The 24320-nt window shown below is 44.9% G+C and overlaps 3 protein-coding genes across 4 annotated transcripts in view; all 3 read left to right on the plus strand.

Moving 5' to 3' along the window:
* LOC143424053 (uncharacterized) overlaps positions 1 to 10573 on the plus strand; it is a 204206-nt gene extending 193633 nt beyond the window's left edge. The window contains exons 7-11 of the mRNA XM_076895861.1: positions 30 to 726; positions 849 to 1148; positions 1229 to 2185; positions 6668 to 6970; positions 10073 to 10573. Coding sequence (XP_076751976.1) covers positions 30 to 726; positions 849 to 1148; positions 1229 to 2185; positions 6668 to 6970; positions 10073 to 10573 — 2758 coding nt within the window. The remainder of the gene's footprint in view (positions 1 to 29; positions 727 to 848; positions 1149 to 1228; positions 2186 to 6667; positions 6971 to 10072) is intronic.
* Positions 10574 to 12789: 2216 nt separating this feature from the next.
* Positions 12790 to 19356, plus strand: LOC143424027 (muscle-specific protein 300 kDa-like). 2 transcript variants are annotated; one of them, XM_076895830.1, is made up of 7 exons: positions 12790 to 15181; positions 15283 to 15467; positions 15595 to 15633; positions 15812 to 16318; positions 16392 to 16635; positions 17160 to 17215; positions 17439 to 19356. In XM_076895830.1, exons 1-7 carry the CDS (start codon positions 12932 to 12934, stop codon positions 17656 to 17658), a joined length of 3501 nt encoding a protein of 1166 aa, XP_076751945.1. In that variant the 5' UTR covers positions 12790 to 12931; the 3' UTR covers positions 17659 to 19356. The 2 variants fall into 2 exon arrangements, with proteins under 2 accessions (XP_076751945.1, XP_076751946.1); XM_076895831.1 differs by lacking the exon at positions 15595 to 15633.
* A 921-nt stretch (positions 19357 to 20277) lies between these two features.
* LOC143424054 (uncharacterized) lies at positions 20278 to 21414 on the plus strand. The gene is made up of 4 exons (XM_076895862.1): positions 20278 to 20668; positions 20740 to 20933; positions 21038 to 21268; positions 21360 to 21414. Exons 1-4 carry the CDS (start codon positions 20357 to 20359, stop codon positions 21412 to 21414), a joined length of 792 nt encoding a protein of 263 aa, XP_076751977.1. The 5' UTR covers positions 20278 to 20356.
* The last annotated feature ends 2906 nt before the right edge of the window (positions 21415 to 24320 follow it).

Consider the following 24320-nt stretch of genomic DNA (forward strand, 5'->3'; position numbering starts at 1 on the left):
TTCCATTTATTATTTAATTGTTATAACAGATTAATTGAGGAGCAACGTAGACAACTGAATGAAATCATCGAACTTGAGGCGTCCACAAAGTGGAAGCTCCAAGAGCTCGAGAAGATGGAGAACATGAATCGTTGTCACATGTGGAAAACCGCGACGTTGCTTACAACTTCGCACGAATTGTTGCGCGATTATCCTGGAAAGCACATTCCCGAAGAGACCTACCTGGCTCACGAGATGACTAAAGCGATCGAACATGGAATATGCATTGAGCGCGAACGTCTTCTGCAGCTACTGGCTCTGGCCGAGGAGTACGAACAGACTCTTCGAGAATTCGCTCAGATCACCGAAATCGCGGAGAATCTATTAGAAAGTCCGATCTCTGTGATGAGTCTGGAGCATCTGCAGGAGGAGATGCAGAAGCACAGGAAGTTCTTCGTGAACCTCAACCACTGTCGAGCGATCCTGGAATCGTTAGAAGGCAACTTGGATCCGGAAACGAGAACGAAATACTCGGATCTTCACGAGGAACTACATGGTAGAGCAATATCGTTGTTGGATCAGGCTGCATCCAGAGCTCAGCAAATGGCACTGGCTGCATCTAGATGGATTATACTCGAACAAGGAGTGAAGGAGGAAAGAGGATGGCTTCAGGTTGCTCACCAACGAGTTCCTGATCTACAGACCGTGACCTCGTCCGACTACGATCAATATATCTCCTTGTATCAGGTAAAGTCATTTTAATGAAAAAAAATAGATAGTAGAATTTATTCTAGTTAAGATTCATCCAATAGTATCGAATATCGGATACTTAGTAGCACATATCGATTTATATTGTTGATTTCTTCTAGTCCCTTGCATCAGACGTTGCAACGCACCACGCTCGCCTTATTCAACTGCTGAACGTAGCTCGTGGCCTCCAAGACCTGGTGAACATAGAAGATCCAGAGGATCGTTACGGAGAAGCTTTGGACGTGATCGTGAAGCTTCAAGATAACGTAGAATCATCGCTGCGACGATTGCTTGCGTTTAGAGAGAGTTGGAGGCACCAAGAGATGTTGATGAACCGATTGGAGAACTGGATGACGACGGTGGAGAAAGAATTGAGCATTCATCGAGATCCTTCAGCGGGTCATATACGTCAATTCTGGGTAAGCGATCTAGAACTCTTTTAACGATTTATAAAATCTAAAACATCGGACATTTACCACAATTATTCTCATTTCATTAGGAATTGAAAGCACAGTACGAGGTCCACAACAACATTCGACAGGAAGGTAACAACAGCTTCGAGCAAGCCCTCCGAATAATCCCCCTATCGGACGAAATGCTGCAAAGACAGTTCCACAGTGAGGTCCAAGACCGTTGGAACGATGTTACCCACCAGATCAACACCATCCAAGAACAAGTGACTCGAAACATTTCTTCGGAGGAGATCTCGTCCAACGAAAAGCTGAAGCTACTCGAAAGGGAATTGAACGAGTTACGAATAACCATCGACGGTTTCCACGGCGTTCTGAGGACCGAGGAAGAACTGGATCTCTACATCGAACGACTGACCGTCTTGTCCGACAGAATCTCATTGATCCAAGACGAACTGGGTCGCCTGGGCTTACTACCCGTGGCGGAAAGCGAGAAAGTCGGCGTTCTACTATCGTCGGCCCGCAGAATAGAGAGTCAAATCATCGAGGAATTGGACGCGGCACAGTTGCTCAGGGAAAGGCTACAAGCGATCCAACGTGGCCTCAGCCGCGTTAGAAAAGCCCATCAACGGCAATCATCTATATTGGACCAATGCGAGGGAAGCGAGAGACAGGGAAGCGACGTGGTCGCAGCTGCTGTCGATCGATGTCAAACGGTCGCTGACGAGCTCGCGATATTATGGCAGGATATCATGGGTCTCAGACAATTGCTGCACACTCTACCCACCGTAATGAGGGTCTCGGTGTCACCAGTCAGCGTGGAACGTGACATTTCGAATCTTCAAGACGCGCACACTGATCTGGAGGCGAGGTGTTCTCGATTGTTAAGCCTGCTGAAGAACAGGCTCTCTTTGTGGAGACGATTCGAGAGGCAGCTGGAAATGGTGCAGCAGTCGGTTCAGGAAGCCGATTACATGATGGAGTTGCTAACTGTCCAGGGATCCGTCGATTACGACAGGCTGTTGAAAGCTACCGAGAGACTCGAGGTAAGTTTCGGTTTTCCTATCGATCATACGTGTAATTGCAGCGTGCACAGCTCGACAGACGCTCTTACGTCACGCGTATTGATCCCCCCTAATTAAGAAGGAATTCTAATCGGACCAAGGAAATGTAAATCGATGCGCGATGCCGATGAAACGATCCGAGTCATCCATGATTTACGATGTTCACCCGGAGCTCGTACGGCCGAGCATTCCTTTAAACTCCCTACCCACGGAATGCGTTAAAACTTGCAGAAGTTTGAATAACTAACCCGATGATATCGACCGGCCTGATTTCGCGCGCCCTCGACGCTTTCAATCGTTGCGATTGAAGGAACTCCACCGCTACGTATTCTATAGGCAAACCATGATCGAACGTAGAAACACTAGAACATCTGTGAGCTCGTGACGATCAAAATATCAAAACATCCACAGATATAAGAGCAGCTCCGAGAAAACTCAAGCACAGCACAAACAAACATTTATTTCACACACTTAAACGATAGCAATGAACGTTCTAAAAGCCGAACTAAATTTGGTAAACACTTAGCTATGGGATGATCGTAGATTGTTTAGGAAAAGGCATGGGAATATTTAGAAATGGCGAGCAGTCCGACGCTGCTATCGTCTTAACAAGTAACAATATCGTTCTCGGAGTTCTATGTACGAAATGGTGTTGAATATGGTGCGTCTTGGTATAAGGACCACCATAAACACTATGGTACTTATCTCAAAAACCACGCAGCGAACGAATTTCACTGTATCTCTGCTCCTCACACGCCGATCGATCGATCCACTCTCACCGGAAGACGCACTTTCCTCTGCGATAACCTTCGCCACGTGCGAAAGGAACATCGCGGTTCGTTCGACGCGCAGGCGCGCCCCGGGGGCTTGGGATCGGTGTTATCGAGGGTCGCATATCAGTGACACGAGTTCTGTCGTCGAGAGTGGTTCGCGCGCGCATTCGAATGAATTCGTCTCTTCGCTCGGTGACTGACATTGCTGTCAGTAGAAACTGACACACAAGTGCGATTCTTTTTCTATTCTTTTTTTTTTATACATACAAATACGACACGATTTCTCCGTGATTTCTCGTGGCCGTTAGTCGACGCCAGGCTGTGTGCCGTTGTTCCCGCAGACGCTCGCGAAATGAAGAATAAGGAACAGCGGTGACGTGACCCACGTGAAAAATCGACGAAACGATCGCGGTGGATGATCGAATGTGTTCACGCTCGACATATAGAATCGACCGATCGGAAATAAGCGTTGAATATTTATAAATGCTTCGTATTTGAATCGTCCGCGACATTCGAAGACAAAGCGATTTATGCTTCGTTACGATGTTACGTTAACATGTGTAACGAGAATTTTGACTGTGATATAAAAATTAACGCACGCGACTTTGCACTTTCTTCGTTTGTCTCGTTGATAACACGCGTATGTGGCGCAGTGATATGTAAGAGATAAAACGGTGAAAAAGCCGCGGAAAGTTTTGTTCCTTTGCAATGCCCCGTGAATCCCCCATGGTACTTTGTTCTATATACAAACCGAAACTGTCGACGTATATATAAACAAACATGCAAAAACAGAAGACTCTTTTTAGAGGGGATATAGTTAAACAGCTGTGCGTTGGAGACAAACACTTTTCATTTCGACGGAAGAAAGAAGGTAATGTTTATCGTAGATAAGTTGCCTGTTTAAAGAACGAGACGCGATTAGTCGTACTTATTTAAAGAACGCTAATTCCTTTTACCGTTACACGAAATTATAATGCCACGGTTATCTTCGAACGCAGCGAATGTAATAAATCTAATCACCAGCAAATCGAGTAAACTTGCCCTTGGAGAACGACGAATATTAAGTCAGTGCGCGTAATTAATAACGGACGGAAATACGATTTCGTGACATTTTTTTATTAATTACAAATTCTTTAAAAATAGTCGAAGATTTGGAGAATATGTCGTAATACCTAGAGAAAGCAATATATTTAGTCAAAATAACGGGAACGTACACGAAACTGTTCTGCCCATTTGAACATTCTGCCGTAACGCGTAACATGCAGATCGTAACGAACGCGTCGCATATCGGAATAAATGGAAAAAACGAGGATGCGACATATGAGCGTCGCTCGCTAATCCACTTTGATATAATTAGCCAGGATGACACGAACGAGCAACATTTGGCAGGATGTATGACACAGCGGGTATGGTATGTAAACTATGCCACGTGGAAAAGCACGGATTTACTTATTGTTATAGCTTAAGAAATGAGTTTACGTTCACGATTTCCTTGTTTCGCCGATCGTTCCGCCTTTCGAAATTACCAGCCACGAATTTTGTGATTGGAATTCAACGATAACACGTGACCCCGCGCCTTGCTGCATATTTTTATGCTCGCGTTTTTATTATTCCACGCACAATCGGCGTCGTTGTCTGCGACTTATTCGAATCGGCCATTTTGGATACGAAAAACGCGTGGAATATTCGTTTCAAATATTTCTCGGATACTTTTGCTAGGGAATTGTAAATTAACAATTTGGTTTGAATTAATAATTTCGGGGAAGACTCGAGAATTTCAGGCTTAACGGTTACAGAAATATATCAAGCGGACGCTCCAAACTGGCCGCAACTTCCTGTTCCGTTGGCTATCGCGATTCCGCGACCACGATTCCGGGCAGGGTGGGCTGCGCGTTTAGTAACTTCCGGCCCGTGGAAAATCGAGCGATCGGCTTCGTTAAAATTGACAAGTGCATCGCCGCCAGACGTGGCACACGTAGCGTCTTGAAATAGACACGGACGGAGCTCGATTATTCGAATTAATCACGCGTTGCGAAAGTTTCCGGAAGGCTCTTTCTCTGTCGCGAAACTTATTTTTAATTATCAATCAACCGTTTGCACGCGTGTGCTATTGAAACGTGTTTCATAGACGGTAAAAATGAAAATGTTGCTCGTTACAATTCGAACTAATTTTCGTGCGAAGCGAAAGCCTATTCCTAACTAAACAAAAACCTGAGGCAACCTTTAAATTGTTCGAGCATCAGTTTAGGGGCATTCCTCGCTGAACGTTGAACGCAGAAAATTGCAGAATAACTCGAACGGAGAATCGACAACACCGTTTCCCCGAGTAAAGCCAGTTTCGCTGTCGCGAGACGCACTGGCAGCGATTCGATTTCCGCTTACGGTTTCGCCGGAAAACTATCCCAGCCAGGTGAACGAACTCGAGTACACGACATAAAATTAGTCCAACCACGCTCTGACCGAATTCGAGGCGCGAGCCTCGAAACGTGCTCAGTCTCGTGACTCAAAATTATTTATAGTACGTATTTAAGGAAAACCGACATTTGCATTCTTTGAGTAACACCGTCGCTACGAACGGCTTCGAAAGCGTTACTCCGATTCGGACGATATCCCACGATCGTGTGAATATCGCACGATCTGGCATTCCCCGCGTTCGAGAAATACGAGCACTAGTGCGAGAGCTTCTCGTTGTATTAAAATTTGCATCTGAATCGTTTAAAGTCTATAAAAATAGCGAATACTAAGTAATTCCTCGTTTTCTTTTCATTTGCACATAAAGTGAAGAACTCTTACTATTTGCTCCGTAAGTATAGAACGAAAATTTCGCGAATGGAATATGCTAATCAAATTGGGGAACCTTCTTCGAAGATCGCTCAGGTTGATGGCTACGATGCTCGCAGTTAGCCGAGGGACGATCTATTATCGGACAAAGGATACATCGATCGTTCGATTAATCATTCGAGGAAAACGATAGAACAATGTCTGAACTTCTTTTTTCTTCCTCCGTACATACATCATTTCTGTGCTTATGGTTACATAACGAGCATGCTCGCAACTCCACGTGATCTAAAGGAGTAGACGCGAACCTGTCTCCGTATCGATGCAAAATATCATGGGACGTGCGTCACTGATAATTTTAATCGTAGCTAATAAGCATGAAACGCGTGCAAAGTGTATTTTCCTTGGTTAGAATGTTTATCTTGCGTGGCCCGCCGGTATACGATGAAATCACGAGCCAAACGCGTTATCCCTGGTTGTGTTACCGCTGTATTAACATATGGAAATGGAGAAATCGTTTGTATTGCGCGAAGAAAGTAATAATAGTCGACGAGGAGGCGGGAATCGCTCGTACAAAAGCAATTAAAGATTCATTGAACTCTAGGTCCAATAAGAGAAGCCTCTCTACGCGAGACCATCTCTTTGATCAGCTCAGTGGCGCGCTGATAAATAAACTGATCGAGCGAACTTGATTGGACCCGTTTAATTGGCACCCTTATCAGGGAGAATTCAATAGAGAAGAAACACGGGAAACTAATAATCCTTGTTTTCTCCACATCGATTCTCTTCGATAATTGCGATCCAATAGAAAAGAAATTGCCTATCGAACGACCAGAGTAGCTGCAGAACTCGGAACGAGTTCGTAAAACGAGAAAAATCGATTGTACAGATAGAGATGTTCTGTTTGTTACAGGGTCTCAGCGGTGATTTGGGCGAAAGAGAAGTTCTCATTGGCGAATTGCGAGAGGCTGCCGAACCTCTGCGGGAGGGTTGCGCTGCAGAGGTCCGCGAGAAGGTCGAAGCGGCGGTAAATGAGGCGGTACAGGCCTGGGAGGACACCAGGGCCGAATTAGATGCCCTTTGCACCAAGTATCAGCACGCGTGCAGATTGTGGCAACAGTACAAAGACTCGAGCGCCGCGGTTAAAGCTTGGGTAGACACGCAGATGGACAGCGTCGCCAACCTGCCACCTGAAGAGGCCGTCAAACACATTAAGGTATCCGTAGCGAAGCTTTTTATTCTCGAAATTTGCACATCTGCCCAGTTAGTCGGTTCGCCCGCGGGGCCTTTGCTCTTTTGAACGTCTCTTTTGAACTTTATCTAACAGAGAGGAAACACGAGATACAACGTTATCGCGCATATGTAGGAGAAAAAAGCACTAGATGAAAGCGGAAAATTTTTGTAAGCCTATATTTAGGCTATCGAGATTTGGGAGCGTGTAACCGCGTTACGATAATTTGAGAAGTATTTCCACTGCTTTCATTGCGATTTCTAAACTGGGGATTCTATTGTCTTCCTCACTGATTCACAGAACTTATTGTTCTGACTGAATAAACGTGACTCACGCATGAACTCTTAATTAATTACCAGTAACGAAAGTAGCCGCGAAAGCGTGAATCCATTAGACCAACCTGATCAGTTAGCCTAATCATTAGTAACGTGCGTTTAGTCGGACAAATGTAAAGTAGCAGCCAAGCAAACATTCCAGCCTCTTCAAACGTCCTTACGCGTTTCCCAGTTTAAACGTTTACGAAATATCTTCAAACGATAGGATTCTCAATTTAGAAACTCTCACACAACTTGAAAGTTGATGCCAGACGCATGTATAATATTATCATAATCCTACGCTACACATCTGGATGACATAATGCTCATTATCGGAACTCGGTAATACTCGAACACACCGTTACACAGAAAAAGCTGTCTATCGAGGCTAGATAAGCCGCGTGAATTATTAAAAATTCTTTACTCGAAGTTCCATCAAAATCTTCCCACCCCTGGCAAAGTCACGATCCTATCCCCTCGATACCACGATAACGAGCGAGCACCCCTGACTCCGACGCTACCCCGCCCATAAAAATATCAAGCTGAAAGATCTTCAGACGTGGCGTTGTACAGCCAGACTGTCAGCGTCCCTTGAATGGAAGCCTGGGGATGGTGTAATCGTCCCCGCCACGGGTTGGCCGCGACACAAAGGGATGTAGGAGTCACGATTCACCCTACGCGAGTGTTCCCAAAACATAGCTGCGAGCTGGAAGGGTAGGTCGGTGAAATACGGGGCAACAGAGTCTCCCCACTCGGTTCATCGGGGGTATGCGCATCGATCCCCGGAGACGAGGGCGCCAGTTTGGTCCAGAGCGTCGGGACGCTTGTTTCTCACATCTGTGCGTGACGTCTCAGTGGTATTCGCGTTACCAATGCACGTTCCCTGTCTGTAGCATTCCTCCGTGCTTTTTATCGCCCCGACGCGACGACCGATAAGCGTGCATCGCTCGTAAACACGTTCCGCAAGCACGGGCCGCGTGATTATGCGCGCACCATCGACAGTGGCCAGCAGCCACGGCCAGTTTCCGGTTCCTAATCGAAAATTCGTAGCATGTGTTCGAAGTCGGGCCGACACGTGCCCGATCTGCTCCGTTCTCCTGAGGAGGGTACCGGGTGCGTGACGCGGTGTGAAAAATAGGAACGATGAACGGTGACCTAAATTGAGAAGCATGTGCACGCCCGAGGAGATGAAGGTACGATCGAACGAGGATATGCTCTGCGATATCGGTGCGCGGGGTTAGTGAAAGGGGCGTTCTTCCTCTTCCGTGAATCTGTGCGAGATATTGATTTTACTCTTCTTGTTTTTTCCTGTTTTCTTTCTCTTCTCCCTTCTTTCTTTTCATTTCTATAGTGGTGATCGTATCTGAACTTGCTATGCAGTTTTATTGCCGCTGTTGATACCACGTTCTCCGAAGATAATTTTGTGTTGAAACTGTGTGTGATGCAACGAACTGGAATAGATTTTACGCGAAGTCTTTGTGCATGACACTGTGCTCTAATCTAGTAGATTGTAGTTAGCATTCGTCTACTCCTGGTGGCTCTAGCGATTTCTTATCAAGTGATGCGGTTGTGCCACTATCATAGAAGAATCGGGTACCATGTTGCTGATTCGGGGGAAAGTACTTTATTAAGTGAATGTTTCGGAAAATAATAACTGTCTATTGTCCTACGGCTTGACAACCTCGAAGGTAACATATGGGAACTGTGCACGCGTCTCATTAATTTAAAATAAGTGGGCGAAAGCAAAAAATCACGCATGGAAACTCGCTCGAGTCGCATGTCTTTCATGCATCTGTCATTTGTTGGCGTTCTCTGCTTTTTTCTCTGCGACGCTTCCTCCCTTTCTTTTTCATTCATTGGCTCGTACCATTCATTTCTGCGCGCGCCATCCATTCACGTATTCCCGTGCACACATATCTTAGCGCCTCGAATTACGGGCGAAATACGAATTTCAGAAAGCAGCGCCGCGCACTGTCAGCCACCCCTGTCTTCAGCTTCATATTTCAAGCAATTACGAAATATTTCTAGCGCATACACGCTCCTAGTATGTTCAACGCGTAGTTAACAGGTTTCTGAAATATGGAATCGTCCACGAAACCATGATAACTGCCCGCAAAGTAAACACTTTAAATACCATGTTGCCGATCACCTTTTAACTCGAACCGACGGGTCGACTTAAGATAAAAATGCTCGTTTACAACACTAAACAAGCAATAAATATATGAATATTTATGAGAAAGAACATAAAGTATTCACAACTCTTTCTTTCCAACACGAATACTTATATTTTAATCTATACGCAAATATCCATTAACGTTACCACTACCATTAAACCCACTGTTGAGCCTTGAGATTGTGGTAACGATTGATAAGGCACTCGATGAATTCGCATAGTTATTAATACACGCTATTTATTGCTGTACAGTAATATTCCAATTTTGCTTAAACACGACGAACTTATGGTCCTTCAAATGTCCCAAAATACTCTAAAAAGAGGAACAAGTTGGCGAACAGTGTATCGTAACTAAAGAGTACAAAATACTGCTTTAACGCAACGACTCGGGTCCTCGATGACGCGAGAAGCAAAAAGTGGCCGCGTCCGTCTTGGTTGCTCGCCAATATAAATCCCCAGATTCCTCGACACCCACCGAACGGTCCTCTCTCATCTGACTCATCCACCATTAATCGCCTGAGAAAAACTTGAAGCCTCCGACGGGAACCCACCAAACCGACTCTCATCGTCGATCTAAAAGCATGCTTGACTTTTCCACAGATTTGCGAGGAGACGATGGCGGAGCATAAGGAGAGGGTGGCTGAGCTACGAAGCATGGTGGCGCAGATCGCGTCTGACGTCGGGCTGGACGCGAGCGGACCGCTCCACTGCGAGGTGGAGGCCCTCGGACAACGGCTGGAAGACATCCGCGAGACGCTGTCGTGCCTCGCGGACACCGCGGACGCACGAGCCCTCAACCAAGAGCTCGCACGTGGCGATTTATGTCAGACGAAAAATTTCCTGGACTCAGTCCAACAGGCGAGTAATTATATAATCTTTCCACGGACTGTTTCTTTTTTGACGCGGTCTGTTTCGCGTCGGGGAACGAACGTTCTCCGATTTGTTTCTTTATTTTCTCCTCCTCGCCCGCCTCGCGGCAGACTGCGACGTAGACTGCGTTTTGACTGCATAACGCGATCGATAGAGCATAGAAAGTATTTTATTTTACACTTGCTGCGGTGGGAACGAGCAAGGTTTTCGTTTCTATTTTTGCGAAACTGATTGTTTCATGTAACGTGGACGTAAGTTGTCTAACAGTGGCGGGTTAAACAATCGTTAATTCTGTTGAATGATTTATTACGTAAACGAGAAAGCTTTCCTCGTGTTTAAAGACGATACTTTTACACCGTCTTATTTGGAACGAGATGCGTGAATGTAAGTTATCTAATGATGACAGGTTAAAGCACTATTAGTTCTGTTGAATAACGCATGAAGCATTAGACGCGTTGCAATTCATTAACTGTCCGTCGATCGCTTCCAAGGCATTCGGAAGTGCGACAGGCCTTTGGCGGAAGAGTACGGATCGAATGATGAATCTGTATTACGTTGTCGATGAAACGCGTTTTCTTGCTAGGTTTGTACATATGTTTCGTTAACATTTTCTATTTTCGTCTGGTGCTATGGATATCGATGGAAAACGTGTTGACACGCGCGCGCTTTACGTTGCACGGTGAATGGCCTGTTCGTGTTTATTTAAATTAACACCAGGCTCCGGTTGCGACGTAACTACTCTTCCTCAACCGCAGCTACCATTCGATACAACGTTCCAACATTTGGGCAGAATTCTCATAACGAAGAACAAACAATTTTTTTCCCCCTTTTCGCGGTAGCTGAAATCCATTCTCGCTTGAAGCTTAGAAATATCGTAAAAAATGTAAATCTTATAGATCCAATTGGCGAGAGTCAGCGAGATTGCAACTGGTTAATTCGGGATCAATGGATCGCGCGAAACGCGAATCACCGCGACGCGTCTGAATTCCGCGGGGCGCGTTTCTGAGAAGCGAGGGTTCTAAAGTAGTGAGGTCCATACTCGCTGAAAAGCGGCATATGTTCTCCTCGTATTCTCTCATTCTCGTCTTCACTGATCCGTCTGAAAGCATGGGATGCCTCCGTTGGAACGTCCAAGTGAAACCCTGTAAATTCTACTTTCTTCCACGACCATCGAACAATCGCGCGCCGTGAAACTATCCTGATGCCCCGAAGTAGAACTAAAAATACTCAATTAGTCACTCTTCGACTACTATTTATCTGCCAGGTGAAATTAATCTTCTAAACTAACTCTGGTCAACTCAACTTTGTAACGCGACTATCCCGCCCGTCAATCTTTCAAGTACCCTGGAAATATACTACAGCGAGCGTTATAAAACCCCAGCCGATGGTTATTTTTACTATCGTGCAAGGCTAACCTAGACGAAGGCGTTCGAACGAACGGAAGAACCTTGGCCAATTTTGTTTCCTGAATAATTTCGGTTCGCCCGGAATTTTTTCGAAAGAAACACGCTCACGATGCAGCCGCCCGTCAAGGTGATTCCCTCCGGTCGCGTCACAGCCGTATCGTTGTACGCGTCCGTCAGTTTCCGGCGTGCTATTGGTGCTTGGCACAGGCGCGATCATTACCTCGCACGCGCGTTTATATTTTAATCGCGGTAGTTCCGAAACAATTTGTTGTGTCAAGGCCGAAGGGCTTGAGCCCCGTGGTGGCAATTACATCGGTCACGAAATCCGCAACAGCTGAATCCGGCCGTGCACCCCCTAAAACTCGAAACTTTCGCCTCGAGAACGGAGAAGGCGAATCGAATTCCACAACGGATCCTTCGATTGCCGATGGGAATCCCCAAGGACGGGCTCGAGCTTTCGAAGCCAACCGAGAAGTCGATATTGGAAAAAAGGGGAGCAATAAAGTGAAGCGCACTCGAGATAAGACAAGGGAGGGACAGGGTTGTTCGACATGGGGAAAGATTCTGTGCTCGTTAATTTTTACTCCTCGTTTCGTCTTGTTAGCAAACATTCCGCGTGTTCGACGAATTTCTTTCGATGTTCATTTTTTTACGTTAGCTTCCAGAGACCATGGAACTGACGAAATCTGTTTACCTGCTACAGAGTCTGACTACGGTGAACCAGGGTGAATCGAAGGAGCAACTGAAGCTGCTGCGGAACCAGCTGCTCGCGCTAACGTGCACGGAGCCGCAGTTACAATCCATCAAAGAACGTAGTTTGGAAGTGCCAACGCAAGAACTATCGGTAGTGGAGGTATTGCAACTGTGGCAGAAGGTCTTCAGAGAAACCTTCCAACAGTACCATCGGCTATCGGCTCGCTTAGTCAAAACGCAGGATGGTGCAACCGCGTTGAAGCTCTGGCAAGAATATCTGTCTCACGTACAAGACTTCCTATCGAACGATGTACCCGGCGATTACAACGGTCTGTCGGAGCACAGAAATCTCTGCGAAGTTCATCGAAACTTGCTAACCGACCAGCAGAATCTCATTCTGACCGTTCGAGCACAGGAGAGCGGTAGTTTATCAACGACGGAGCAATTCAATCTCCTGACGAACCTTCACAATGAAACGCTGGCCAAGATTATGGAAAGACACACGGCTGTTCGCGACAGACTAGCCGCGTGGGACAGGTACAAGATAGACCAAAGTAAACTACTCGCTTGGCTGAAAGAGATCGAAAGGGAACGAAGTCAATTGCAGCTTCGGTTCATCCACCTACGACGGCTGGACAAAATCCTCCAGAGGATACAGACTTTATTAGGTAAAATACCGCAAGGTGAAGCACAGTTAGAGTCCTTGCAGATGCAACAGGAGACCGTGCTCGTCAACTGTGACGAAGCTCTGGCCGTGTCTGTTCGCATGGAGCACGCTGCTGACGCTCAAAGGATCGCCAATCTGAGCGCAAGCTTAGAAACCTGGAGGGACTTCATCCAGAGGATACAGAAACTGTACGCGGAATACGATGAACGAACGAAGAGGATCGGCTCGACGCTGGACGATATCAGTCAGGTTCTTAGTACGGCGTTCCACGCGAAGCCTGCCAGTCTCTCGAAGACGAAGGAACAGCTGGAGTCCATTCAGCAATTGCAAAACAGACTTTCCGATATGACTGCCGATTTAGAATCTTTGGGTGTCATCACGGAACAGCTAAGGGAATGTCTCAGTCCGTCGGACATGAAATCGTTGAATCAGCAACGAACGCTTCTGTGTCAACAGCACGGAGACCTCGAGCATCAGGCGGCGTTACTGATATGCCGATTGGACGAACGTTGCGGACTCTACGATCGCTGGAGGGACAGATTGGGCAGGTTAGTTACGTGGATCGAGCAGGCGGAGGCTCGAATCCAAGAATGCGACTCATCTGTGCCGAACGAGCCTGAAGAGACCCTAAAAAGACTGGAATGCGAATTACAAGCGGAGATCGCGTTAAAACAGCGCGAGCTGTTGTGGGTACAGAACACTGGACAGGATCTGATAGACGTGGCCGAAGAGGAGGAGAGCGAAAGGTTACAACGATCCCTGGATGAAGTGAACGAGAAATGGGATCGATTACTAGCCACTGGGAAAGCTAGAGCCAGCAAATTGGTCGATTTGATGAGAACTATGAGCACGTTAGAGAAGAGGATAAACGAGTTGAGAAGTTGGCTGGCGACTGTCGAATCTCAGCTGTCGGAAACGTTCGTGATCGAAACGGTGTCCCAAAGCTGCATCGATAAGAAACTCGATGACCACGAGCACCTCCAGAAGACCATCGAGGCGGAGAGCGGAAACATCGGAGAGGTGTTGAACCTGTGCGAAATTCTGTTGAACGATTGCGACGCCTGGAAGGCTTCCTTCAACACGGACGCGATCAAGAGCGGTATGGAAGGCTTGGAGCGTAGGTGGACGGCCACCTGCGTGAAATCGGCGGAGAGGAAAGGAAAGATCGTCCTCGCGTGGAAGATTCTACAGGAGTTAGAGAAGATCAGAACCGAGCACGAGGCTTGGCTCGATGAAACGGACGAGGCTCTCACGGAATTGGAGTGCAGCCTCGAGGAAGTCTCAAAGGACGAATCGAAGATGGCTATCGAGAAAGCCAGAAGTATTTTCGAAGATATAAAAGCCCACGAGCCAGCGATCAAGATAATCGAGCAAAACTTTGGCCGCCTAGCTAGAACTGGCCTAGAACCAGACAATCTGAAATCACTTATCAGCGATACCAGGCTGCTTATCGATAGATGGCAAACGCTGAGACCTAGAGCGAACGCCGTTCTATTGGCGCTTCAGCAGGGACAGAAGATTTATCGCGATTTCATCACGGTACACGGGGCGGCGGTTGTCGGATTGACGCAAGTCGATGTTCGATTGACCAGAACGCAACATCTTGCCACACCTGAATCGTCGATACGCCGCAGGTTACAGCAGTTGAGCGAGATAGAGGAAGAGCTTAGAACGCAGAACATCACGCTGCAAAAGGCGGACGAGTTGGCGTTGAAGCTTATGCAGAAATGTCATCCGGATGACGTAGCCGTCATACAAGAACTGGTGGACGAGTATCAATTGTTGTGGAAGGACATAAAAAAGAGAGTGGCCGCGTTCGGGGCAGAAATCGCTCGGGACGAGAGGTTAGAGGTCGACGAGGCCGTGCAGGTGGAGACGTTGAAGTTCGAACAAGACACTGGTATTCAAGTGGACACTTTGCCAAGACTGCTGAGAATGACGTCGAGCGACGCGTACTTGATGGAACTCGAAGCCGCCCTGATCGAATGCAACGACGCACTCGATACTCTCGAAATAGCAGTCACTCCGGATCCTGTACCCGGACCTGGATTGAATGGGACTGCCAAGAACATTGTAAGTTCATAAATTCAAATGTGATATGTATCGTCAGCTAGTTCCTTTTATATCCTTTTGCTGAACTTTTATGGAGTGATAACCGATGATTCCTTTAACAGAGTAAATTGATCGGAAGTTGTCAGTCATCGATCGAACTGGTTCGCCATTTGCACAGTTTGCTCGTGGGCGACGGAAAGTTGACCGCGGAAGCTGCCAAAGCTGACGAAGTAACGACGTTGACCGAGAGATACGAAAATCTTCTGATATTGGCCAGAACGAGAGAGCAACAAATCAGGGAATTAAGGTAAAATCTTTTTGCTTGTTGGAATAAATTAATTACCTAACTACCGTCCGTATAACGAGATGCATTTGTATCCGTTTGAAACTAAAACCATTAATTCGATGTTAAACGAAAAATTTTTCACGCACAGGTCACCTAACACCGAGGTTTACACCTCCCCATGCGATCAGTGAGTGTTCCCCTTTCGCACTAACAATTTCTCATTAACAGTCATTAACGATCTCCGCATATTTCGTACCTGCTTTTCTCGTAGCGAAGTTTGCGTCTCAACTGTTAGCATGTGATTTGAAAATGTGCCGAATAAAATGTTACGAAACAGAGTGAGCATTAAATTATGTTCGTTACAGCGACAACGGAAGATTGACCTGTCCCTTGTGTTCGCATCGCAACTGGGCCCAATTGGAGAACGATCTCTGGAGGTTGGAAAAATGGCTGGAGTTGGCCGAAGCCACGCAGAGCGAACAATACTCACCACCCAGCAACATAGAAGAGTTGGAAGACGTTATACAGGACCACAGGGAGTTTTTGCTCAATCTAGACAGTCACAAGAGCATCTTAGCCAGTCTGAACATCGTAGGCGCCCACTTGGCTGATCACACGGAAAACACGTGTCGGGCAAATCAGCTCAGAGACAGATTAAGCGTTGCAAATGCGAGTTGGGATAAAGTGTGCAGCGTGGCTGTACGCTGGCAAGAGCAGCTACAGGTTGCACTGATGTCGAACCAGCAATTCCATCGTATTATAGAGGAATTGCACGTTTGGCTGGATAAAACGGAGAACAGTATACGAGCCAGCGAGCCGGTTGACCTGACCGAACCGCTGGAAATTATTACCGCCAAGTACAACAAATTTAGGTAAATATCTGAATTCCAGAAAATAATTCCTACTTAAGATGAAGTTACAGCTGAGGGAAATATTTTCTTTCAGGGAACTGAGGAACGATCTGGAGCGATGCGAGCCTCGCGTTTTGTCGCTTCAGAAGTCGGCAAATCAATTGCTGGACGAGAAAGGCGAAACGAGAACACGTCTACAAGAACTTCGACTCAGGTTGCAGTCCCTTCGTCGACTGACTGGAATATACGCTTTAAAATTAGGGGCTGCTCTGGGCATGGATCCGCGAGACGTCGGACTCGCTGTCACCACCTCTTCTCTAGCCTCGCTTTCTCGCGATGTAAGCCACATCCTATCCTCTCTGCTCTTTCTATCGACGAAATATTCTCGAGACGAAGTAAAATTCTACTAAAGAAACATCTTCGACATCGATTCCCGTAAGAAGCGAGAGACAGTAGCTTTTAGAGAACACTCGCAGTGAACCTCGGTGCTCTTAAGTTACTTGCTGGAACTCGATGGTTCTCGCTTCGTAATTGTTAGCCCTCGGTGTAGATCTATGCACTTACGTCGTAGGATCACGTTAACCGATACTTTGAACACGAGGCACGGACTGCAATAAAATTCCGACGAATATTGCATACAGAGTAACGAAACCGTTTGAAACTGTCTTATGTAGACTGACTCGATTGACATCCTGTCTGGATGAATCGTATGTTTCATATTTCGTTTCTTTATTTCAATCGACATCAACGTTCCTCGACCAATTTCATTCTCGATTAAATTTTATTGTTCCGTGCCTCGTAATAGTAGCATTCACACGCACAGTACCTTATTGTTTGTGTTTTCTCTTTTACTGTATTGTAGCTGCTCGACGAAGCTGCCTCCGGAACCGTTCAGCCCCACGACGCACCCGGCACAGAGTATGTTTCTTCATTTTCTGTTTCAAGTTCCGAGCAAGCGTTTCCCAACAGAACGATCGATTAACTCACCTAACGAACACCAATTCCGCGGTCTCTGCATGGGAAACGTTAGCTCAGGCAGATTCAAGTTCCGCAACCTATCCTCTTCGAATGAAGTACTTTCCTTTCACCACCTACGAAAGAAACCATGGTGAACAACAACCTCTGCGTACACGTGTTTCAGTGGTGACGATGGCGATCGAACGGTATTGTCTCGGGGATACCGTTTCCTGGGCCGAGTGCTGCTAGTTTCCCTGCCGATCCACATGCTGATACTGCTGGTTCTAGGCGCCGCCTCTCTGGTTCCACTCGCCGAAGAAGACTACAGCTGCATGCTGTCGAACAACCTCGCCAGACGCTTCACCTCAATGGGCGTCTACCCGGACGGACCACCGCCGATCTAACGATAAAAACATCTAACCTCAGACGCACCGATTTCGCGAATCCCAGAAAAACGTTCAACGGGAACAACATTCAGAGGAGTCGCGCGAAGCGGAAGCGGGAGATCGCGCACGATCTGCGCGTATATTTAACTAGTCTGTCGTACAGCGACGAGTCGATTCCATCGAACGATCGATGAAGGAAATTTATTTCCTCCTTTCCTTTTTGTTTCTTTTTTTCTCTTTTTTCATTTCTTACGAATCTTCATGGTCAGGATCGCGTCGAGACAGTCGAACGCTTAGGAGCGACAAGTTCGATTTTCTCGACGGAAACGATTCGATCAAGGACACACTCTTCTTTAGACGACGATTTTACACGCGTGATAACATTTGTAGTTGTGTAATGGGAGAACTGCGTTTACGGACCAAACGATCGTTGCTGTACGACCCCCCGAAGTATCGTATACCTACCCGTTCTTGTATAAATGTGATCTTTGTGCAACATTTGCATAATAAATTACCTTGTCCCCGAAACCACGAAGAGTCGAGACTAGAAAACGACACTACCCGTGAAAGAGAAGGTGATGAAAAGCAAACGACGGTCCACGAGAGAATATTAATAATTACATACGGCCTCTTACACGGTTATATACACGACAAACGACGGACTTGGTTCCGGTTTCGACCTGTTAGCCCGACATTCCATGTAACATTACAGCGCTTGTATTTATATACATACAAATTGTAGATATCGTTCCGTTCATAATGATTAGTTTCACCCCAGCATATTTTCGTTTGTCTGTACAGAGAGAGATAGAATGTTTATCGAGGAATGAATGCCCGAGAGAGAGAGCGAGAGAATGAGAGAGAAAGAGGATTATAATGTCACATGGAATGCGCGATAAACTTTGACGATTAAATTATATTAACGATTATTAACGAATATAACGAATCGCTTGCATTGTGCACACACACACATACACATACACACACAGAGACACCGCGAAACAATCGGAGAGGCGATATGATGTATCTGCGTACTCTCAGGGAGTTTCGCGATTTTGCGTTAGTATGTAACGAGAAAGAATATATACATACAATACTTGTTCGACCTTATTTTTTATACGTTACGTTTATAACTCGAAAGAATAGAGAAAAAGCGATTCGATGTAATCGAGAACGAAACGTCCACTGACCGATACTTCAGCGCGAATCGCTAAACGCGATAGTAATTGGTGCTAGTTCAAACGATAGAGAGATGCATAATAATTATTGTAATACGATTATATTAAATTACCGTCTTGATGGTATCGGATTGTTCTTCTTCGCATTGTTTTTCTACCGTTCCTCGAGAGGGAGAGATAGAGAGACAAACAAATTAAAGAAGAAACGGGAAGGGAATAGCAAAAGACACGTATCGCATAATAACGAAAGTCGCATAATGAAATTACCGGATTGCTCCGGACAAGGTGTGTTTTTTTTTCCGAATGAGAATGATATACAGTTTTGGATACGCACAAAAGGATCACGAATTCATTCGAGGTACAAAAATAAGAGAACGACTGTATTTAACGGCCCGCTAGTTTCGCTTTCTAATTTATCGGTATCTTGCTTGCTACGCGACCGAGCTTTGTTATGTATTTTTATAAGGACAGAGCTTTCCGAAGGCGGTGTACATCTGTCGATGTAATGTAATTACAATAAATTGAAACCTATACAGAATTTAATTATTCCTATCAACGCTCTCCTTCTTCAAATTAATCTAACACTAATCACGAGTCTGACAAATCGAAAACATCGCAAGCTTTGGAAGAAACCTTTGCAAACATTCTGAAAATCCTGCTGTCCACAGATAAAGACGTTGTAAATATTAACGTTCATTCTTTGAAGTCGCGCGTATAACTTCGCACCAAAAAAAAAAAAAAGAATAGAAAAGAAAGTAGTGACTACCATAGTCAAAGAACTTTAGAAGGATTGATCATCGTGCAACTTGCAATCACTAATTACACGAAGAATTTATTCGTTGTAATTTTGCATATCACCTGCACGCGTTCCAAACAAATTGCTTTAAATTATCCCAGCAATTAACGACGAGATTTGCGACACAATTATCACAATCGAACGAACATGCGAATCTCGTGAGCGCCACAATTAATTTTATCGCTGGCGCCTAAAGAGGCACCGTCAAATGAAGTTATGACGAAATGTTGACACATTCGCGTTAAGTACCATCTAAGTTCATTATACCCTGCACCGAGACACATTTACGAAGCAACAAAAATGGTTCAGCGTTTCGCGACATTCTATGCCGACAAACCATGAATTCATTCGTGATGCATCATTACTATCCTCAGACTACAAGTAACGCCTGCAAGGTGGTCTTGTCCAATTATAATATAAGTAATGAATAATTCTAATCTAAAAATAGCAGGGTGAAAGCACGGCTCGTTAATTAATGTTTTATACTTTCAAAACGTTATCTTCCTCCCACACAGTCATTACCGAGGTATATATATTATCTGAATATAATTACTTTAATGACATATGTATTTACGATACACATTGGTCAGTGATAACAAAGATGACGGTAGTTTTATTAAAGTGCCTCGCACGGTGAAGTTCTTTTTAGTACGCGCAAGCAAGTGTAGCTCTCCTAATTGCTTTGTTCCATCAGTTTATTAGTGCGAAGGTGTAAAAAAGCTTCACAACTTTATTTCACATCATGTGGAACTCAGAATGGAGAAAAGTGAAGAGTCTAAATGATATTCCTGAAGTGTTCGGAACGTACGATCATACCGAAACGAAAGTTTCGAAAGCCTCTTTGGAGAAAATTATTAACAAACATAGTGGAGAACTTGATCAGAAGAAAATAGGCATTCTCTTTTCACGGAGAATGAATTTAAACGTCGAAAATCATTTTCATGAAAAACAAGAATTTTCCGAGGATGCTAACAATAACGAAAAGAACAGCGACACCGACGAAAGGTTTAAAAATGCAAAAGCACTGAAAACAAAAGTCAACGAACAAGTCAAGGTAATTATTTATCAATAGGCGAACATTTTTCGTGTTCGTTTTCTTTAGCAGCAAACTTTATTTCGCATTAGATCGATCAAGTCGATGCAACTAACTCCTTGAACACGTTCCAACAAAAGAAGAGCCTGCGGGAATATTCGAAGAGGAAATTAAAGAAACGATTTTTGGCGGTAATCGACATGTTTCTATTGTTCGTATTATTGACCCCAACGATCGTAGCTTTTTGGATGAGTACATGGACATATATGGAGATCCATGAAGACATGTAAGTTCTATATTACTTTATTGATAAACGATGCAAGAGGTCCACGAGAAAAACAGGGATTTTTAAAATGCGATCGAATGGATCACAATTTTTTACATTTCAAGATTCCCTGGATGGCTCATATTCACCTTGGGTACTCTGCTGCACACAGCTTTTGCAATTTTTAAGAATTACTTCCATGATTACGCAATCCGTGCGGCGACACAGAAACCATGGTCGAACAGGATCCTTTTCAAAAGCATGCAAATTCTGTACATGTATGTCTTCAGTATAGTGTGCATCATGCAATGGAATGGCGGTTTTATCATTTTCAATCACTTCATCCAACCTGTTTGGTGAGACCACTAAATCATTCCTCGAATATTTTTAGTCAGAATAAACAGTCTCTTCTTGGTTAATTTTATTTAATTCTACTTATTGAAACAGTACACGAAACATTTATTTCTATTTTAAAGGAACGCTCGAAGCACCAGAGAATTAGCGAATAATTGCGACGGGACGAAAATAATCCGCTAATCCATCTCTGATACTTTCATTTCCTATGTTAATCTTTCGGTGCATCGTAAACGTTTTTAAGATAATAGTAGTTCCGTGCTAAGCGTAACTAAAAACGCAGTGTTAAAAAGAATTACCTCGTAAAAATTCGTGACTAAAGACAAAACATTAACGATAATATACCTGCTAAGAGCTTCCAAGCATGTAATTATTAGAGCGTCAATTATGTGAAAATTCTAACCCATACGTTTACTTTTGTACCATTTATCTAATTCTCGTCTTTTCTACTAATCTATGAAGAGACTATTCCTTTTAGTAATTATTTAAAATCATTTTTCTACAGGCTAACTGCAAGTACAACCTTAGTGGCAATGATAATAATGATGGTCTTTCGATGTTTTCGAAGCATTATAGCACCCCCTTTAGTACTCACGCTAGACAAATTTACCAACGTATTCTACTTTCCAACGAGGTACAAAATGGTAAGTTCCGTTCAAACGAATTGATCGATACCCTTCGCCATCACCGCAATTTCATAAGTTTCTCCTAAAGCTCTGCGAAATGAATCGTCCCTGTTGAATGTTGCGGATACCGGCACCAGGCTAGGTGAACAAAGTACGTAAAGATTTATCACGCTAAGGCGTTCTATTCGTGCACGCACGATTTTGTCAATTAGCAAAATCACTAAACGGAATCGGTAATAACATAATTAACGCCTATTCGCAACGCCGTTCGAAACGATCGGTTTTAAACGATCGAAAAATCGAATTTTCGCTCGGAATATTCCGGTACAAATACTATCCACGTAAAAATTCGCGCGATAAGAGATTCGTAAGCTACGTAAAAAACCAGAAAAGTATAATTATATACGAAAATGACAAGCACGGGAAATATCTGTGATTCGATTATTATTAGAATAAAATCGACAAGTGGACGAATTAAGTTGATTATCTACTGATTGATTATACTGTTAAGAAAACGAATCGTAACAGCCTGTCAGAACGAAGTGATTATGTGCTTGTTGTTTGCTATTGGAAAAATTTGGTCACCCTATCGATTTTATAGTAAAGTTTGTAGTAACAACCTCTTTGATGCGACAGAAGGAACCTATTATTAGATGATGATGGTTATCGCTCTGTGTGAACATGCTCCTTATCTATTCATTGAGACTCGTGAATCATGGAAATCATATGTACTTTTAGTAGCGTGTTGCATTCGTTGCAAATGCTGGAATTCACAGGGACGACATCGATGATTCGGAAACATCGATGCCTGAGATTCGAAAGGATGTTGTATTTTCTCAGAGACCGATAATGGCTGTCGCGCGAAAAAAGAAATGACAGGTCAAGGTGAGAGGATCGTCCGTAATCCAAGCTTGATTGGCGTACAAAAAGGTGCCGATTAGCGAGGCGTTCGCCACGACAAAAGCCCGATGAAACTGGCAGACAGGAAACGCCACTCAAAAAAATAAGGCTTCAAGGTGGTTCGTTCGCGCAGCCTCTTCTCTGAGTACTATCTTGTTTCTTATCAATCAACACCGGGTCCCAGATTAGTTAATTAGCGCCTGCATGTCGCGTACGGGTCGATCGCAAGCCACTGATAAAGCTCGTCAGGTTCAGGTTCAATTAAAAGTATCTCCTTGCTACCAGTCCGCGATATCGTCTGATGATACTAACAGCCGCTAATTGCTGTTTGAGATATCTCATCGTAGGGATAAAGCGTGCACGTGAAATGTTTGAACGGAGCTTGTTTATCTATGAACAGGAATTGCATAAGTATGCGAAGTGAGAGAGCATCCTATCTGAGTCTACGTTGGATCGTAGAAATCTGCGAATCGTATGGAAAAAGCTGCTCGACCTACCGCTAATCTAACTCATGATGGAGTGTACACTCGTCTGCATAGGGAGAATTATTAAACAGCCCGTGTACTTGACAAACGAACGCAAAACTGGGGCCAGACAATGGAGCAGACCAACGAACAATAGCTTGAAAGGGTGAAACTTTGCTGCCTTCCACTCGAACATACTATAAACGTAAAAGCTCAGAGTGTTCTTACCGGAGGGAGCTATAGACATATAATCGTCCATAAACTACCTGATCCGCCGATATTGTCCAGGTTTCTCGATTAAATCGTCGGCTGTGATTATCGCTACTGGTCGGAAAGGTTCGAAAGGAAGTGGACGCAACGATGCCTTTGAACTTTCTTAGGATTGGTCGTTGGTGGGTGTCGAAAGCTCGTCCCCGTGCTCGTTCATCAAGCGTGCACGTAGCTACACGGACACATGGGTGGGGGTTTGACAGAGAGATCGAGGAAGGAAGGGAAGAGCAGAGAGCACCGTACTATTCTCTATGCCATGGCCCGTGTGACGATGCTGTTCATGATAATGCGATAGTGTTGGTCCGTGCTTAGCACTTGATAAAAGATAGCGGTGAGTGAACAGATGCCAGTACTCACCCGCAGCCCGACCTGTCGGCTGACAGTCTCGCGTACTCGCCCCGTGTCCATCGGTGCACCATCGACGGCACACTATTACGTTCTGCGATTGTTATCATTGTCAGGAAAAGTGTTACAAGCGTTGAAAAGCTTGATTCTCCGAGCTACTGTACGCGAACAAGACTATCGAGACCATATACAAACCATTGGAACTCTCTTTTCCTCTAAGTTCTCCCTTGATCCTGGAGTGGATTGGGTGCGTTCTGTGCGATGAAAAATTTGCTGACAGTCCAAGGATGTTGAGAAGAAGCCACGAAATTCGGTCGGATTATCTTCTTATCGTTCAAGAAGACTGCTACCCACAAAGCTCTAAACTGCCAACGAAAGAAATTCCCTCGATAGGATGATCACTACGATCCAGAAACAATATTACTTTAAGAAGATCCGCTGCAAAGCTT

The sequence above is a fragment of the Xylocopa sonorina genome, chromosome 5 (assembly GCF_050948175.1).
Source record: "Xylocopa sonorina isolate GNS202 chromosome 5, iyXylSono1_principal, whole genome shotgun sequence".
NCBI lineage: Eukaryota > Metazoa > Arthropoda > Insecta > Hymenoptera > Apidae > Xylocopa > Xylocopa sonorina.